We start from the raw sequence: 18,680 nt of genomic DNA on the forward strand, positions 1-18,680 counted from the left end.
CCTTATTAGATGTTGTGTGCGAGCTTAAAAATGGGCAGCACTGGGCCATAACAACCACCCAAGAAGGCGTTGAGCTACTACGAAGGAAAAACGGTGCCAAAACTGAGAACGAAACCATCCAAGATTATTTATTCGTCCCGGCTATTGTTGGCACTTGACCCGAAAGTCGTTCTAAGTGGAACCGTAGCCGCTCTCTGGCGATGAAAAGCGGACGTTGACGTCGAGTCGTGCGTAACGAGTGGAGTTGGAAAAAGAAGGTGTTGAGCTGCAGATTTTTTTCTCTTCCTCTGCCAGGGACAACTTGTGTCGGGAGTGCTGCATTTTTAGTAAGAGGCGAGACGAAGACAAAGATAGCAGCCACCAACGACTACCACCCATTCTGGTAACACCTTATTTGTCTTGTAACGGTTACATGGCGCTTTATCAAATGCTGTTTGTGAGGAGCGGAGTCGATAGCTTACCTTTAGCCTCCTGCTCGAGTCGAGATTGGCTACTAATAACACGGCTGTGGTCCGCGGGAGTTCTCTCTTTCGTTTCTGCACAATTCTTTCGAATTCGAACCAGCTGCCGACTTGGGACGTTTGACTTGTTACCGTTAAAGCACTTTTAAAACGAGGATTCGGCTCAGAACCCATGGCGCCCCCCTTGACACCCCCCCCCCCCCCCCATCCTCCTCCTGTCCTCAGCCTCACAGTAGCCCACCAAGCGATCCTAGCTCGGCGTTGACGTTAAGCTAACAAAGCCACAGCGAACCAGTGGATTTTGTATACTTCCACTATAATTCATTGAAATCCCTTTGTGGTCAATTTAGCTTTATCGAAGCAAATTTATACTTTGAGGATCAGGCTACGTGTTGCTCTGCGTTGCCTGAAACGTGGGCTGTTTTAACACGACAGTTTATAATCTGATTGCTGCAGATAACAGTTTATTGCTATATTATAATGTTAGGTTTTGTTGGGTGTTTTTTTACAACTGCCATATCACGTTATCAATTATTTATTTTAGCATCCACGTTTTCTCTTTTAAATAATGTGACTTTGTTGTCCTGCTAATGACGAGGTGTAAAACCTAAGGCCTTGGGGCCAGATCTGGCCCTCTGTGCAATTTTCTGCGGTTCTGGTTCTCAGGCAGACAATATTGAGCAAGGAACTAAAGTGTGAAGTAAAGTCGTTGAAGCCACAAACCTATGCCATGTCCACAATGAAATGGATTAAGTATATCTGCATGTAAAAAAAAAAAAATCATTTCTACTTTCTATATTCTGTCCACGCAGCACCAGCATTTTAGAAGCCCACATACGATCATTTTTGTAAACAGGTTCCAGAGTGAGTGAATTTGACAATGCTGCCCTTGTGTTACCATGTGTGTATCTTTCCTGAGATACTGACATGGTAAATCCACCAACATCACAAATAAGAATGGGGGATCACTGTGTTGTTCACCTTGGCGGTGTTTTCGGTTTTCTTTCCAAAGCAGAAATTCTACCTCGTTTTCAGTTCACACAAATGTTTTCTTTCTTGCGTGCTAAGAATTCCCCACTATTATTGTGAGTATGTTTAATCCACATGCCCTTTATTCTCTGGTTTTTGTGACCTCTTGTGGCATTATTACAACACCACTTTAGTCTGGCATATGCCGTATGCGGTACTACAATGTTTCAGTATCTTTGTGTGGACATACACATTTCTTGAGACACTTTTCTGTTTATGGGTAGCTCCTTAATAAAACCAAATAGATCTGGCCCGTTTTTTCTTTTGCCCGCTCGCCAGAAGAAAATCTGTTATTTCATTCTAATTATGGCGTGTTCTTGTAAACACAAGATAAAAGCAGTTTTACATTTCTTCCCTTAACGCAACTATTGTGACCCAAAAAGTGAACTAAAAAAAAAACTAAGGTATGTACCGAACTGTTATTTTTAGTGCGGTGTTCCACCCCCAGTGATTATACATTTGTGGTATAACCGGCCAGCCCCCTGATAGCTCCCATTACTACGATGTGGCCCACGATGCCAACAGATTTGAAGCCCCTTTTCCGCCGTCGTCGTGAACAATTATTTCCATAGTTGTGTCAACCTCTGCTGAATGTGCAACTGTTGCTGTCATCTATGTAAAGTGGCCTCGTTCCTAGAGCACACACACACTGGATAATCCCGCGACTATGCTCAACATTCAGCATGTATTGGAGGATAAAGTAGAGTGAGTGTTTGTTGAGGGGCGGAAAGGTGATTTTAAATCGCATGTCAACATGGAGCTTCTCCTTTTGACCAGGTTAAGCTTTTGAGTCAGCAATTTAGGGCCCTAAAATGACGTGTCATCATTGGAATGACATGCTCAGAAGTCTATGGCAGGCATAAAAGCCTGTGTTCGCTTGCAAGTACTTGCCGCGGAGCGTTTGAAAGAGTCAGACTTTGGCCCGACTGAAATATTTTTATTGTGCAGCGAGGACTAAGGATGACTGGTGCCATTAAAGAAGTATGCATTGTTTTTTGGAAGTGTCTTTCATTACCAGGACATTGGCTTACAGTCAGGTAATTTGAGTAAGGCTTTTCCTGTTGTTCAAGGCTGGACGGTACACTACAATGTTCAAGTGAGAGCATTCTAAAATTTTGCTCTCAAGTGGCACAATTCACCAATGAAAAATCCACGTGGAATCACATACCCTTAGATTGGAATCACGCCTCAAGTTCAAATTTAGAGTTGCGTGAAAACGAACCGGAACTAAAATTGAAAAAAAAAATCTTGTTAACAAAATAAAATAAAAAGTGCTTTAACCCTGGTGCAACAACATTGACACACATTAAATCAATTCAGATCAGATTTTGATCCGCATTTGGAAGTGGCCTGGCGTTTTGATGCGAGAGATGCAATTCTCTGTGTTGAGTTTCTGTTTATGCTACCCTGTCTCATTTCAATTGGGCCCAAATAATTGTGTCACTTGACTTGTCTCTCCTTGTAGAGATGACATCGGGTTACCTTTATGAATGACACACCAAGGACAAATGCAAAACAATACCCATCAGAATGACAGAATATCATCAGTTCCAGCCTGCAGTTTGAATGGAAATCAGATGACACTATCCGCAAGTCTAGCGGTGCTTGACCCAATGTAATCCACTGGCTGCCCACCATGAGTCATCGCTCTGGACACACCGCATTTGCTACGCTCTCTTGTCTGTGTGCGTGCGTGTGTGCGTCTGTGTGTGTGTGTGTGTGTGTGTGTTTATTCTAGCCGCTTCTAATTCCCTCCGTTTCCTGTAGCTCTTATGATGACAGAGCCTGCCATCAGTCAGATGGCCCAATTCACTGGTGTCCTGTCTGACCTAATTGGCAAATATGGCCTATAGATGCATAATCTGTTCTGCTTGAATCAAATGTCGTTGACAATCCTTTCATTTCAAGTGTCCCATCATTAGGGATGGGAATTTGACTGGAATTCCTTGATCGAATACGGCGACAATGAACAACGAAATCATTGTTATTTCTAATGGGATTGGAAAATCTCTTGGCATGTTATAAACTCATTTTACCATGCCAGTGTTTGTTGAGCAGAATAGTTGCTTAAATCCGTATCTCCCTGAGCGGTGCAGGTTTGCTAGTGTATATGCACGTTGCGAATGTTGTGATGATCCATACCGCCTCGCAGTTGTGGCAGGTCAAGAAGCTGATTCGACGGCATCATTATTGCACAGGTGAAGCCTACTACACTTTGTCTGACAGATTCAATTTATGTGATATGTGGATTCAACAAATGTGTTGCCTATGAAATTGAATTCAGTTTTCCCAAAACTGTCATTAGTCACAGTTTGGTTTTTAATGTTTTTTTGTGTGCCTTAAATTAAACTAGTATTTAGAAACTGCATTTTATATTTCCTTGGGTAGTCTCTGTGTCATATTAAAATCGGTTGAATGAACTGAAACATTTTGTATGTGATAAATACGCAAAAAACACAGAAATACGGAAAAGGGCAACTACGAACGAGTATTTCATAGCACTGTAGGCTCTGGGTGAGGATAAGCGGTATAGAAAATGGATGGATGGATGAGCTCAGGATCATTCTACTGTGGTTATGTATTTAATTCAAATGGTCAAAAGGGGATTACCTGCATCAAGTCTAATTTGAAATCCTAATTCCTGCTGAATTTTTGGGGTAATTTTAGATGAGGAAGAAGACCCGGAAAATACCTCTTGGTCTAGTTAGGGAAATCCACATGAATGATTGATAGTCATTTGACTCCCATTTAAATAATACATCAGTCGTGTCCTTGTAGCATTTATTTTTGTTGGAATTGTTCACTCGGGGGATTGGCTCATTTTTATTGAAAGAATTCAGAGGAGTGCAGCAAGGTGAGTGCCTAAAAAGGTTGCACATGTCCATGTGTGTATCGGGAGATGTGTGGAGGGGGCAGGGAATGTCTGCTGTCACCTTTCATTAGGGGCGTGTGGTCCAGCTTTGCCTACCCGCAACGCCTCTGCTCTTCTACGGCACTGCCCTTGCGTCGCTCTGTGTCAAGGCTCAGCGTGGCCACAACACTGTTTCAGTCTTCAACGCGGGAAAAGCGTCCTAATTCTCATCTTGATAGAACATGTCAGGGGGCCGCTTTTTGTTTAATGGTGTGAGCCAGCTCTTGTGAAGAACAGTCGCTGCGTTCGACGGCGCTCGAACATTTCTTCTGCACTGCAGTGCAAATTAAATTTGCTTCACTCGTTCGTGTGAGTTAAAGATGGCAGTGTTGAATGTATTTCAGTTGTTGGTTCGGTTGATTTGTTTTATCCTCCTTTGAGGACCCCCCCCCCCCCCACCCACCCACACACACACGCTTTTGTAAACAATATGTTTATCTCACGGGCTTCCGCATCTCCATATTCAAATTCAGTTTCTAATTTTGTCCAATGTATTCCCTCTGAAGATATTTCAAGCAGCCTGATGAAATAAAGATCAATCGATGTTTTTGTCATAGCCTTCCACTGTGACTGCATGTTGAATCGTGTGAAGGAATAAAGGAATCAAAGAGTGTACACCGTCCCCAGCGGTACGCTCCGGACGTGTTGGGCGTCTCGCTACTCCACAGGTGCTGACACAGTGGAGAATAAAACTGAGATAAAACACATCCTCTATCAGTCCGGTTCTCGATGTGATCTCATTGCGGAATCCTTAATTGCTGTCTGTTGACAGTAATTATGTTTGTAATGAAGTATACTTGGGCAACGTCACAGCTGTTGCAAATGCCTTTAGAATTGAAGCAGCAGTCTTTGGAGGTATTAAGCGACTGGTAATTGAGCCTCGCAGTAAAAATAGCATTTCGCAGATGACAATAGTTAGCAGCCAGGTAGAAGTGTGTGTGCTCTGGGTGAAAAATTATATCCTGAAATGGGTAATTCTATATCTACATACAACATGTTGTATCACAAGATCGAGTTTTGTTCTTTAAAACAATTGAAATTACCGGTAATGGCAGTATTCTGAGACCTTGTCTGTTTATTTATAAAAGAGTGATTTATTTATTTATTAATTATTATTTTATTTTAATATGTGTAGACTACACAATGGTACACAGCGTACAACCTAGGAACTATTTTGCAATGTCCAATAACACTGACCCCAGTCTGCTGTTATTATTGATTTAAAAAATGCTTTTCAGAAAAGCCCTAATAGATACAAACCATATTAATGCTATACCAGCTGTCTGTCTTACTTGTTCGTTGTTGAATGTCTACTGTCGAGAAATGGGATAACGTGCTTTGAGGGAAATGTCTGATTCTGATTAAGGTAATCCCTTTTTTTTTTTTTTAACCGCCCAACAAACCAGAAGACGCCACACATGCAAAACTAAATTGTACTATTGCTAATTGCATAATTAGTAAATTGCAAATGGTTTCTGGTTTTGTTATAATGATGCTTTTTTATTTATTTTTGATGATTTCTAATGCTTGGATCAGGTCTTTTCGTGCATTATTGACTCTCTTTGCAACACTTATGTTGAGGTCATCATGTCTTTTAAAGACCTTTTTAATCACTAATTTTAGCATTTAAATAGATCAATGCAGCTGAAAGGGGATGAAAGATAATACTAAATGTCCCCTTGAACATTGACAATTGTATCCCTTATCTCTTCCAACTGTCAGCTCATTTTGTTGTTCTCCCTGCCTGTGTGTTGACTCTGCTCCTTTTTAAATTAAATCATCTTCATGGATGAAAGCGTCTTGCTCACTTCTTTCTCCTCTCTCGTCTTCCTTCTTTCAGATGTTTTAGACATGGCAGGCGGGGCCCAGGGCTTTGGGAACTCTTCAGAGGATCCGTGTCGGACACGTGACTGAGGACTGAAGGGAGTGCCATCGCCTGAGCAGAATGACTCAGCAAGAGGGGGGACCCCCACGTAGCAAGTGAAAAGACGTGAGAATGGGTGCCAATGGATCCAGCTATCCGCACTCATGCTCCCCGCGTATAGGAGCCAATGCACAGACGCAGCAGACCTTTATTGGTAAATATAATGCGCATACTGTAAAATTTTTCAGTACAGTTTCTGCATGCAGCGGAACATTATTGGTCTAACACAATGGGTTCTGGGATGGTGGTTGGCTTCGTATTTCACAACTATTCTTCCCCTAGGAAACAATGGTAACGGATATAGTCAGGTTTTTCAACTTGTAACATTTGCTGGCTGTTTGAATTTGGTTGCTTTGCTCCATTTTCAGTGTTAAAACATTCGTTTTATAGTCGATGCGTTTTTTTCGATCAATATTTTTTAATACATACTTGAATATGCCACATGATCCCCATCTCTTTTAAATAATTCAGGATTGCTACTAACCCATTTACAACTATAACCACACATGTAACCTGATTCCCTCAGACAAAGACCATTGTTTTAATTTTCCGCCGCCAGCTGTCAAATGTTCCCCAAGATCCTGGATTATCCTTGTCGTCGGAGTTGTTCAACTAAATAAGATTCAATGATGGATGAGAACTTCACATTTCTGCCATGACCACCAGTTCATGGTTATAGTTTGTAGTATCCTGCTTTAGGTCATTGCATAGTATTTCTCTTGTAAACATTAATATTCTCAATGACCTCCTTTCTCCTTCCATTTACAAAAGATGTACTGAGAGTAACTTTACTTTTATTTCATTTTGTTAGACTCCACTCAAGCCGTGTTTCCGCCAAGCAACACACAGACTCTGATTTAAAAATATGCAATCATTACTTCTGGATGAGGATCATTTAAAAGTGTAGTTTTGGATGAAAAAAGGCAAATCACACACACACACACACACACACACACACACACACACACACACAGCTCTTTTTTAAATTGAAAATTTCACCCTTCCAGCTTTAAGAATCACTAAACAAAAGCAACAAAGAAAATTGCTGGTCATTCCATTTATATTAAGTAAAGGGGGGAAAAATTACCGGTACTCAATTCTGAGTTAAAAAAAAAAGGACTCATCTTCTAATTTTCAGTTGTAAAAAAAATACATGACCAAAATGGGATGGATGTAAAAGTGAAGCGTCAAATTTCCACAGTCATTAATGATATGCGGCTACATGTCGTAAAGGCCCAGGGGCATGACAGTCTTTCTATCTTCGATAAATGGACGATTACATCTCGGTTTTCCCACACTTTTCTGACATCAATCAAAAAGGTGCTGGACAATTATATCATTTTTCGACATGATCATGCATCTTGCAATATAGAAAACCTTTAAATCCTTCAGGAGCAGTGATGCCATCATTTTTACCAGAGGTTGTAGTCGATAAAAGTATGTGAAAACATTTTTAGCATTTTCATCATGATCTCATCATGAACCACATTTCCACTACGATATACTCACTCAAGAAGGGTGCTATGCACGCATGCAGTGGACAATCATAACAATCCATGCAAATGGCAACATGGGAATGCCCAGAGCAACCAACACTCAAGTGCACGATGTTGTCTTGTGTTTACTGTGGTGTATTCCTCTTTTTTTTTTTTTTTTTTTTTTTTTTTGTTCGACCTACTGGTAATGTTACATTTTAAAGTCACCATATTTTCCATGTTGCCTATAATAATAAGGAAACCTTTTATTCACCTCACAATGGAAACATTCCCAATTTACAGCAGCAAAGTTATGAAAGGAAGAAAGTAGAAGAACAAAAAGTATAGTAGCTGCTGTAAAGGCATCCACTCTCACGGCGCCATCTTGAAGTCATAGTAACATAATAACAAAAAAAAATACACACTGTAATTGAAACGCCAACCACATCAGAGTTTGTCATTCCCATCTTTACTACAGTGTTAAACCAAACTCGACCACTGTGGAAATGAGGTTCTCGACTTTGAAGTCTTGCTTGTTTGGGCCATCACACAATGACAATTGCTATTTAGAAGGGACTTTTTGATGTGTGTCTTATGTTGCGTTTGAGGTCCCTGCTGACAATTAAGAAAGAACCCATTATCATTGTAATTGTGCAATGCTGAAATCCCCTTTTGCCTCAGGCCTGCATTTTTTGGCTCGGCTCGATCCTGCTGAGGTTCACGTCAGGAAAACCCTGTTTAGTATTCAATGAAGTTGCTCACTGAGGCTTGTCTGGCTTACAGATGATTCTTTGCATTCTAGTTATTACTCTTTGTCTTATACTGATTGATATTGATAAGAGGATAGGAAAAGAGGATCTCCGTGGCAGAGCTTCCTGAGACATACAAGTCCCCTCTCTTGAGAACTACAATTATCAGTCCAATTGAGCACCGATGATGCATCATTCAAACTATTGGCAGAGTTTTACACAGAGGTGAAAGTGCCCGTCATTATATTTTCTGCAAATAACATAATTTCGGGGCATTCCATGGCAAATCACCCAGTGGGTTTAATCAAGTTGATTTTGATTTCAATGAAACTTGCTGGGATTTGGGAGCTACGGGCCACTGAATTTTACTACGTTCGGCAAAAAAGGGGCATTGCCATCTTCTTTTGAACCCTTATACCTCAGTAACTATTGTGTCAATCCTTTAGAAGATAGGTGCATATTTTAGTAATTTTACATTTGTACTGTACCTGTAGGTTGACCTTGAATTTCACCTTGTGGATCGTGTGACATTTTTCATGAAATGTCATCTCTGACTCGAAAATATATAAATGCTTCAAAGATGTATTTTTGTTTTAACAACAGTAAGGAGTCAAAAGGTGATGCACGACTGCCTTTCTAACTTCAGAGCAAAAAAATTGCTGTTTGATGTCTCTCTCTCTCATCTTCTGAGCCGCTTGATCCTCACTAGGGTCGCAGGGGTGCTGGAGCCTATCCCAGCTGTCTTCGGGCAGTAGGCGGGGGACACCCTGAATCGGTTGCCAGCCAATCGCAGGGCACACAGAAACGAACAACCATGCACACTCACACCTAAGGACAATTTTTTAGCGTGGTCAATCAGCCTGCCATGCATATTTTTGGAACGTGGGAGGAAACCGGAGCACCCGGAGAAAACCCACGCAGGCCCGGGGAGAACATGCAAACTCCACACAGGGAGGCCGGAGCTGGAATCGAACCCAGTACCTCTGTACTGTGAAGCCAACTTTTTGATGTGTCATCTTTAATCCAAAAATGCACCTCAGATTCACTGTTTGGTATTATATGTCGAGTGTAAACTGAAGCTCAAGTGGATTTGGTTGTGTGTTCCTTCTAGGGACCTCATCCTACTCGCAGCAGGGATACGCGTGGGAGTCGAAGCTTTACAGCCTGGAACATGGCCATGAGCGGCCCGCCGACAGGAAGAAGAAAAGCCTTGGGTTGGCCACCCTCAAACGGCGGTTCATCAAACGGAGAAAGTCCAGTCGCTCGGCAGATCATGCCCGGCAGATGCGTGAGCTGCTGTCCGGGTGGGACGTCCGAGACACGAACGCCCTGGTGGAGGAATACGAAGGTACGGCGGCCCTCAAGGAGCTGAGCTTCCAGGCCAGCCTTGCGCGGGCTGAGGCACCAAGTTTGCCTCGGGATCTGGCTGCCCTTTATCAGCATAAGTACTGCACTGACGTGGACCTCATCTTCCAAGGGACTTGTTTCCCAGCGCATCGGGCCATTTTGGCTGCTCGCTGCCCCTTCTTCAAGACTCTGCTGTCCTCATCCCCCGGCTACGGAGCGGAAGTCCACATGGATATTGAGACAGCAGGCATCGATGTACCCATGTTTTCCACACTGCTGCACTACTTGTACACGGGAGAGTTTGGCGTGAGCAGCGCAGAGGATTCGAGGCTGCAGAATGTGGACGTGCTGGTGCAGCTCAGCGAGGAGTTTGGCACACCCAATTCCCTAGAAGCAGATATGAAGGGCTTGTTTGACTACATGTGCTACTATGATGCCCTCTTGAGTTTCTCTTCAGACTTTGAAATGGTCGAGAGTTTCAATGAGCGAGGCCCTGGAGCGCCAGCTGCCGTCTCAGGAGGCGGTGGAGGGCCAGGCACCCCGGATGAGGATCTTCGAGCTCATAAGGCTATCCTTTCTGCACGCTCCCCTTTCTTTAGAAACCTCTTGCAGAGGCGCATACGTACAGGAGAGGAAATGACCGAGCGCACACTGCAGACTCCGACCCGTATTGTGCTCGACGAATCCATCATGCCGCGCAAATATGTGCAGGTGATTCTCCACTGCATGTACACAGACGTGGTGGAGCTGGGACTGGTTCTGCGTGGTAGCCCCTCGGCAGGCAGCCTTGGGGAGGTCCAAGCCTTGGTGTCAGGGGGCCGGGGAGCCAGCACGCGCACGGAAGAAGCCATGGAGCTCTACCATATCGCTTTATTCCTGGAGTTCAGTATGCTGGCACAGGGTAAGTCATAATGATCCCATTAACAGCCCACATACACAAATTAATAATGCATGGTTAAATCAATATGTCATTAACCACTCATGAGTTAGAATCATGTGTTTGCAGTATTTCATCTTAACTGTTTTGTTAAAAAAATAGCTCTCTGGCCTAACTTTTATTGGTATCTCAATCATGCATGCATTCAGGGGTTCTTCCACTCCAGTTAATATTCCACCCCTCAAGGCAAATTAATCACATGTTAAAATATTCCAAGTATGACTTCTGCTGCCCAGACTGCTGTACAGCTTGCCATCTAAGGTCAAAGGTGTTCAACTTGCAGCAGCTTGCAACCGAATGAAGAATATAGGCTTTAAGAATTGCCTCATTGCGTGGGTATTAATGTGGTATTTTGTGGTCATACAATACACAAGATTTCATTGCTTTACTTTATAGTCTTCTATTCAGCATGAAAATCCGTCCGTGCTCTGGCAAATTTTATGTCTTCCTCCCCAAGACAGCTTCCACCTCAGCTCCTTCACATTGAGAAAAGTCATTTGAGGTGATTCCTCACCTGTTATCCAATGCACTATATTTATTGCCTTATTTCAACTCCTGTCTTTGGTGCAAATTAATATTGCAACAGTACCACAGCTATTACAGATCGTCGAAATGACATGACAGCTTTTTTTTTATCTTGGGAGTGGAAGCTAAATTTGTCTTTTTAAGTAGAAGCTGTGAAGGCAATGTAACTTCTTGCATAATGGGCTCTACAAGCTCATTTATGCCTGGGTGAAATATTTTAAAAACAGAGTTTTCTCAAATCTGTCGACGAGTGGTGTGATGTAAACAAACGCAGTCAGCTGATCACACACCAGCTCTCGCCCTGGAGATGTGCTGTCGCTGTCACTCTGACAGCTTTGCCAGAGAGCAAGCAAATGGTGCCATCCAACACAGTTCCGTCAATTCAAGGGGTATTTTTATCTTGCCTCCCCTCCCCCCCACTGAGCTGTGCGGCACTAATCTGTTCCCATGAAATTTCAGTGAAGAATGCGGTGCGATAGTTGAGGTTCATCTGCTGTCATCCTGTCCAAGTTGTCAGTCTTGTCTGCTTCGCAGCTTCCTGTTATTCTCAAATTGAAATTCCACAACTCTCCCAATAGCCCGAATGCTGTAAGATGTCATTTTAAATGCCTTTGCTATCTGTGGCTTGACTATAAAACGAATGGTGGCAGCTGACAGGGCAAGAGCGTGATTCTGACTTTCTCCATTACGCTCCAACTTTCTCCTCAGCTGTTGTCTATCGAGTCAGTGTCAGAATTATTACATTGCTGAGTGGCAGCTTGGATTGGACTGCATCCACTGTGCTATGGCTTTACAAAGCTATCAAGAGCAATCAGAAGTCCGACTTAAAATTTACACTCGGCTTCAGCTCAATGTGCTCTACAAATTATACACTGCAATCTTGCTGATGGATACTGAGAACTGTTATTTTGTTAGAGGACTGACAAGTCTGTAAGGTTTCAGCAAGTTACAAAAAAAAAAAAAATCGCCATCAACCAAAACCTCTGTGAGCCTCTTTAGAATTCTGTATTTTTTCTTGAGTACATTCCTTTCTGAGGAAAGTGACCAGGATGTACATGGATGAAAGGTTGTTCCAATCCTAAAAATGCTTAGGAAAAGTGCCTCGATGCAAACTTTAACCCACCTTCAGCATAGGGAATACTTAAAGCAACAGGCCTATGATGAAGTTGACCGACGTTATGCAAAGACACTCAAGAGTACAAGAGCAAAAGATTAAAACAATAACGACAACAAAAACGCCTATGGAATGGGTGCTGCATATGTGTCTTCGCCCATAACTGCTATGTGTGGATGTGAGAACTTGAAGGTTTTGGAGTGAAAGGGGACTGTCACTGAAGGTGTGCTGATGTAGCCTTTTTTTTTTTTTGCTCTGCCAGATGCCATAGTGACAAATGTCAGGCCGGGCAGTTTACGTAAAAAGGAATACGTACTTTGGCTGTTAAACCAGGCCGAAGCAGTTGGAGGTTTCAGTGGACCACAGGTCTCTTAAGGAGGCAGCACAGAACTTTATTTCAGGAGGCAGATGAGAAGAATATCCTCTCATCTCTCACGCTGTCATCGTCATCCCGTGCTCCTCATTGGCATCCCGATGCTGACTGTGAGAGCCAGCGGCACGGAGGTGTTTCTGCAGAAGCCCAACGTCATCATTCGTCTTTATCCTTCAGACATCTGTCCCTTTATGATTTCCACCTCAACTAGCTATCAGGCAATATTAAAAGCCTTATTAATTTTTCAAGTGCCCTGCAGAGAAAAGTAGTGCGGTTTTGTTCTACGCTTTCCTTCGCCCTCGCTGACCATCGAGCCTCTTGCTTGTGGTTGCAGCCTGATTCATTCAAAGCGCCATTGCTGGAGTGATCCACGCACATGATTTACATCCACGGGCTTGTTTACAAGCCGTCAGCTGTGGTTTGCATTTAAAGTGATTTTTAGCCGTTGGAGGCTCCACTCACATGGGGCGCTGCATAATAAGTAAGGTTTCATCCATCGAAGTGGCTCAATTGTACAACAATTGTGTAGGGTTACCAACTGTGGAGAGTTCACATGGACTAAAACAGCAAATTTTAATTTCCAGCTCATAATAAAAGCGCTGTCTCTTTAGATAGGAGGCTGCTCTGAATTTGAATGGGTGACTGTGAAGCAAAGCTGTTGCCTTCAAGTGTTTACTTTTGTGCATGCGTGGCCAAGGACGCACAGAGCTCAACGACAGAAGAAGATAGACGGCAGAGAACACTGTCAAAGATGGAGACGCAGCTGGCGGGGAACCTAGAACAGTCATTTAGTTTATCGCCGATGAAAAGGCAACGTGCCATTGCTTATTGTTTTGCTTTTCCAAACTATTCTGGGTTTTCCCCCCTTCCTTCTAAACATCTGTTACTGTAACTTGCTGATAAAACGAAAGACTCCTTAAGCGCTACAGCTTATCCATTCAATTTGCATTTGAATAGATGGCTGAGGGTTTTTATTTTTATTTAGAAATACATTTCAAATGTGTGTCCCTGGAGAACTTAAAGCATAGGTATACTACGGGGACAAAAGTACAGTATTGCACAAGAACTGAAAGGGGAAAAAAAATACAGAAGAACTTTCAAAGTCAAACATACCCCCCCTCCCCCCCAGCAAACCGATAAACCTCCAAGGTGTTTGCATTTCAAGACTACATATTTTGCCTCAAATAATTTGGCCGTCACTATTTGAACAGTGCCTAATGTAATATTTTGGCATCCTTAGTGAACAATTTAGTCAATTTATGTTTGGAATGCAAGAAGAAACCAGAGTTCCTGGATAATATCCTCCCAAGCATGGTGGAGAGCTTGCAAACGCCACACAGGAAGGCCTGAGGCCGTTTTTAAACTCGGAAATACTCGCCTGTGACAGCATTGTTAACCACTACGTCACGATGATCCCCATAACTTAACCTCCGGTGTTTTTTTTTTTTTTTTTTTGCTTGATATTTGCGATGTTGATAATTGTTCTGAATCGGGTACAAACATTTTCTTTGAAAATGCCAATTGCGGTTGGTTACTTCAACCTGATTACAAGGCACCAAAAAATGTTGAAGAACGCACTGTGTTCTGGAGAAATTGCGTGGGATGTTTTTTTTCCCTGCCCCCATGGCCCCCACTGTTGGAAAAATTCAACATTTTGGGGAGTGTTTTTGTGTGAATTCACATAGAATATCTGGTCAAATTACAGTTAAAACGATATTAACGTCAACATTTCTCAACGTTCCCTTTGACTCTTTAGTTCTGTCTTCTACTCGGGGAACCATACTCCACTTGGCTGACAAGTTTATGTTAAAAATATCCACCAAGTGCTCGAATGGGCCAAAATTCTTAGCCATCAATGAGTGGAAATTTCAAATGCCCACTCTTAACCAAAAATCTCAACTCACGTAATTGGGACATTTTGGGTGAGAAGTACCAGTGAATTATTTTCTCTTAAATGTGTTTGTTATGGAGGATTTTACAAGCAAGTGCACATTCCACTTTTTTAACTCCCTAAAAATAATGGATTAGACATTATCAACAATACTTTTGTCCATTGTCGTTTTTGACATCAGTGGCCTACCATCATGTGTGCCATTTTAAGATCACCTCTGGAAATGTCATCAAATCAAAATGTGTGTGTGCACACGCTTTCCCCCCTCCTCGATGTATGTTTCATCCATGCACACATTTACTCAGGCAACCATGTTTATTCATGATGTTTTAAGAAAAGGCAAAATCAAGCTCTCAAGGCATTTCTGCGGGTCGTCGTGTTGCTGAGTTAAAACCACTGCCTGCTGTTCTGGTATGTGCTCTGATTTAAGAAACAGCAAGGAGAATGTGGAGGTTAGTTGAAAGAGACTCCCTGAGTGTGTGAATGTGAGAGGGGGAAAATGGTGACGTGTGCCTTGCGAATGGCTTTCCGTATTCAAATGCTTTTTGTGAAAATCATCTTGAATCATAGCTTTGAATTTGTTGAATGTCAAAACCTGTCTCACTGGCTTTCTTCTCACATTGTCGCCCCGCAGGCTGTGAGGATATTATCGTGGAAAGCTTGTCTCTCGACTCACTGGTGCCCATCCTCAAGTGGAGCTCGCAACCCTATGGCTCCAAGTGGGTACACAGGCAGGCCATGCACTTCCTCTGCGAGGAGTTCAGCCAAGTTGTCACCTCCGATGTTCTCTATGAGCTCAGCAAGGAGCACTTTCTCAGCGCAATCCAGTCAGACTACCTACAGGTGAGCAAGCTGAGCCGTGCCGGTGCCGCCGTCTGTTTTATCTTCTTTTACAGCTGCCTCAAATTTTGGCCAATGCATTCAAAGTTCTGTTGAGAGGCGGAGAGTGGGCAGCACCAACACTGACTTGACACCAGTTAATATTTTCCTATGCAACACAGCTTTGGCACCATGTTATGAAATCTTGGGATGTTATGGAAGAAGCACAAAAATATGCAAAAAAAAAGTTTTTCAGAGAACCTATGATATTTTTTTCTAAAGAATAGCTGACAATGTAGGTTCCATAGAAAGAAATGCAAATAGGTGAATTTGTGAAGAGTGATCCACAAATACGTTGGAGCTTAACATTAAGCCATTTTTTTCCATGGTTGCTCAATTTCCAGGGGCTCAACAAATATTTGGACAATGTAACATAATTCTAAATGCAAACACAATTTTTTACATTTGATAAGATAAGATATCCTTTATTCGTCCCACACTGGGGAAATTTACAGCCTCCAGCAGCAAGAATGTATGTAGAAAGAAGAAAGAGAAAAAAAAACAACAAACATCTTTCAATTAAATTCAATATGAACACAAATGGATAAATCGCAGTACTATTTACGATTTTCCTTCACATCATTTAATTATTATTATTATTATTATTATGATTGTTATTTTTTATTCATCAGCCTGACAGCAGTCGGTAGGAACAAGCGTCGGTATCTCCTTCTTGCAGCGCGGGTGTAACAGTCTCTGGCTGAAGGAGCTACTAAGTGCTGTCAGGGCGGGCTGGAGGGGGTGGGAGGGACTGACCATCATAGCTTTTAGCTTAGTTAGCATCCTTCTGTTGCCCACCTCCTCCAGAGTGTCAAGGGAGCAACCCAGGACAGAACTGGCCTTCCTGACCAGTCGCTCCAGTCTCTTTCTGTCCCGGGCCGAGATGCTGCCTGACCAGCAGACAATGCCATAATGGATGGCCGAGGCCACCACCGAGTTATAGAATGTCTTAAGGAGTGACCCCTGAACCCCAAAAGACCTCAGTTTCCTGAGTAGGAAGCGGCTCTGTCCTTTCCTAATCAGGGTGTCCGTGTTTGTAGACCAGTCCAGTCTACATTTATTATATTATTATTATATATATTATAATATTAATATTATAATATTATATATGATAATTATATATTATATATATTTGATGAAAACCTTCAAGTTTACAGCTCACCAAATTCCTCCTTAGAAATGCTTTGCCAAGTCTTTCTTCACAGTCATCTTCAGACTTTTTAAAAGCGAATAATTAAATATTCTGATCTCAATCCATGATGCTTTCATGTTACTGAGAACAAAAGGAGCAGGACTTGGATATTTCAAATGTCCAAATAATTTCACATATGAAAATTAGGTCGTCCACAATAAATGACTACACTGCTATAACATCTTTCTTTTGGTTTAAAATCCACTATGGTGATGTATGTGCACAAAATAGTACAATCTCCATCCTCATCCAAATAGTTGTGGGTACATTCATGAGTGATTTGCTGCTCACTATTATACCCCTTCCAGCGTTGAGTGGAGCATTTGCAAAGTAAAATAGCTTTTGTGCTGTCATCAGTTGTGCCAGGCTACTTGGGCCTCCGGCCAGGCGGATGAGGTGAAATGTTGAAATCTTAACTACAGAAGCCAACCTGGCCTGCACCTTGCTGGAACACTGTCCAAACATGTTGCCCTGTCACCTTATCCTCATTTAACTGCTGCCCCCCCAACCCGGCGACAATATCTGACCTTCTTGTCCTGATAATTATGTTGTCTCCCCCAACCCCCCACTCTACTCCTCCTCCTCTCCCCTTTCGCTGTGTCTTCGTCTCATTTGCAGGCCAGTGAGCAGGACATTCTCAAGTATGTTGTTAAGTGGGGCGAGCAGCAGCTTATTAAGAGGATGGCAGACAGGGGTAAGATAATACACTCTATAATTATGCTCTGAGCACAGCCGCCAATGATTCGGAGGCCATTTCAAAATGACTACTGCCTCCAAAATACACTTAAAAGCAGATCAACCACTGGCCGAATTTGTACCTAAAAGAGCAGCGCTTGACTGAACATTTGTCACCTGTGAAATTACAGTGGTGCTGCCATTTTCTTTCCTTGGATTTAGCGAATTATAATTCTCCATGGGCTGTGGTGATCCTTGATAAGCATAACAAATGAATAATTAATCGATTGAGATTTGACAGACATGGGTGGACCTTGTAAAATGGAATTTTCCTTGTTAAATTCAAATGGTTGCTCATCTTGATCAGTTCCAAAACATTTGAAGCAAATTCCATTCACATTAGGTACAGTTTGTCACGTTTCTGTATGTTTTTTTTTTAAGTTCGAGCTATTTCAATTATGTGAACTATTTTTTTTTTAATAGACTTTTTTTTTTAGTATAATTCTGATGTTTCAAAGATGTCATCAATCTGTGGATGCTCATCAAAATATAATGTGAACAGGCATGCAATTAATCCCAAAATGATTCATCCCCTGGCCAAAATCAGACTTGAATTTGTGGGGAAAACCTTGATGGGCAGCATGGTTTGAAATGTGGCTGTCCATTTTCACATTTGCGCAGAGCCCAATCTGTTGAGCGGCACAGCCCACAGCGTCAACAAACGGGGAGTGAAGAGGAGAGACCTCGACGTGGAGGAGCTTAAGGACATCCTTTCCCCGCTCCTGCCCTTCATTCGAACCGAGCACATTTTGCCTCCGCACAGCGATGTCCTCTCCGACGCGGTTAGCGCTCCGTCGCTACCTTTTCTGACCAATTTCCGCGTGCTGCATCATGGCGGTCTGACTCCCTGTTCTCATTCACAGCTCAAGCGAGGCTTGATTAGCACTCCTCCGTCAGATATGTTGCCAACAGCCGAGGGGGGGAAGGCCAATGCTTGGTTGAGGCAAAAGAACGCTGGCATCTATGTGCGTCCCCGCCTTTTCTCTCCTTACGTGGAAGAGGCAAAGGTAGGACACTGATTGATTGGGCTGTCAGATGATGGCACACACTTTCGACCTGTGAGACCGAATGGTGTTGAATGAAAAAAAACATCTGATTGTTTGTTTGGTGTTAGTTCAAGCAGACTGTTTGTCTATCG

General features: G+C 42.6%; 1 protein-coding gene across 2 annotated transcripts in view; it reads left to right on the top strand.

The window, feature by feature from the left end:
- The window catches only part of btbd7 (BTB (POZ) domain containing 7), a 24,424-nt gene continuing 5,744 nt past the window's right edge, over positions 1 to 18,680 (top strand). The window contains exons 1-7 of one of the 2 annotated variants that reach the window (XM_052086807.1): positions 2 to 382; positions 6,242 to 6,479; positions 9,661 to 10,797; positions 15,371 to 15,579; positions 17,426 to 17,501; positions 18,164 to 18,324; positions 18,406 to 18,549. In XM_052086807.1, coding sequence (XP_051942767.1) covers positions 6,398 to 6,479; positions 9,661 to 10,797; positions 15,371 to 15,579; positions 17,426 to 17,501; positions 18,164 to 18,324; positions 18,406 to 18,549 — 1,809 coding nt within the window. In that variant the 5' untranslated portion in view covers positions 2 to 382; positions 6,242 to 6,397. Of the gene's footprint in view, positions 383 to 6,241; positions 6,480 to 9,660; positions 10,798 to 15,370; positions 15,580 to 17,425; positions 17,502 to 18,163; positions 18,325 to 18,405; positions 18,550 to 18,680 lie in introns of both variants that reach the window. The other variant, XM_052086808.1, reaches the window with a different exon arrangement.

The sequence above is a fragment of the Hippocampus zosterae genome, chromosome 14 (assembly GCF_025434085.1).
Source record: "Hippocampus zosterae strain Florida chromosome 14, ASM2543408v3, whole genome shotgun sequence".
NCBI lineage: Eukaryota > Metazoa > Chordata > Actinopteri > Syngnathiformes > Syngnathidae > Hippocampus > Hippocampus zosterae.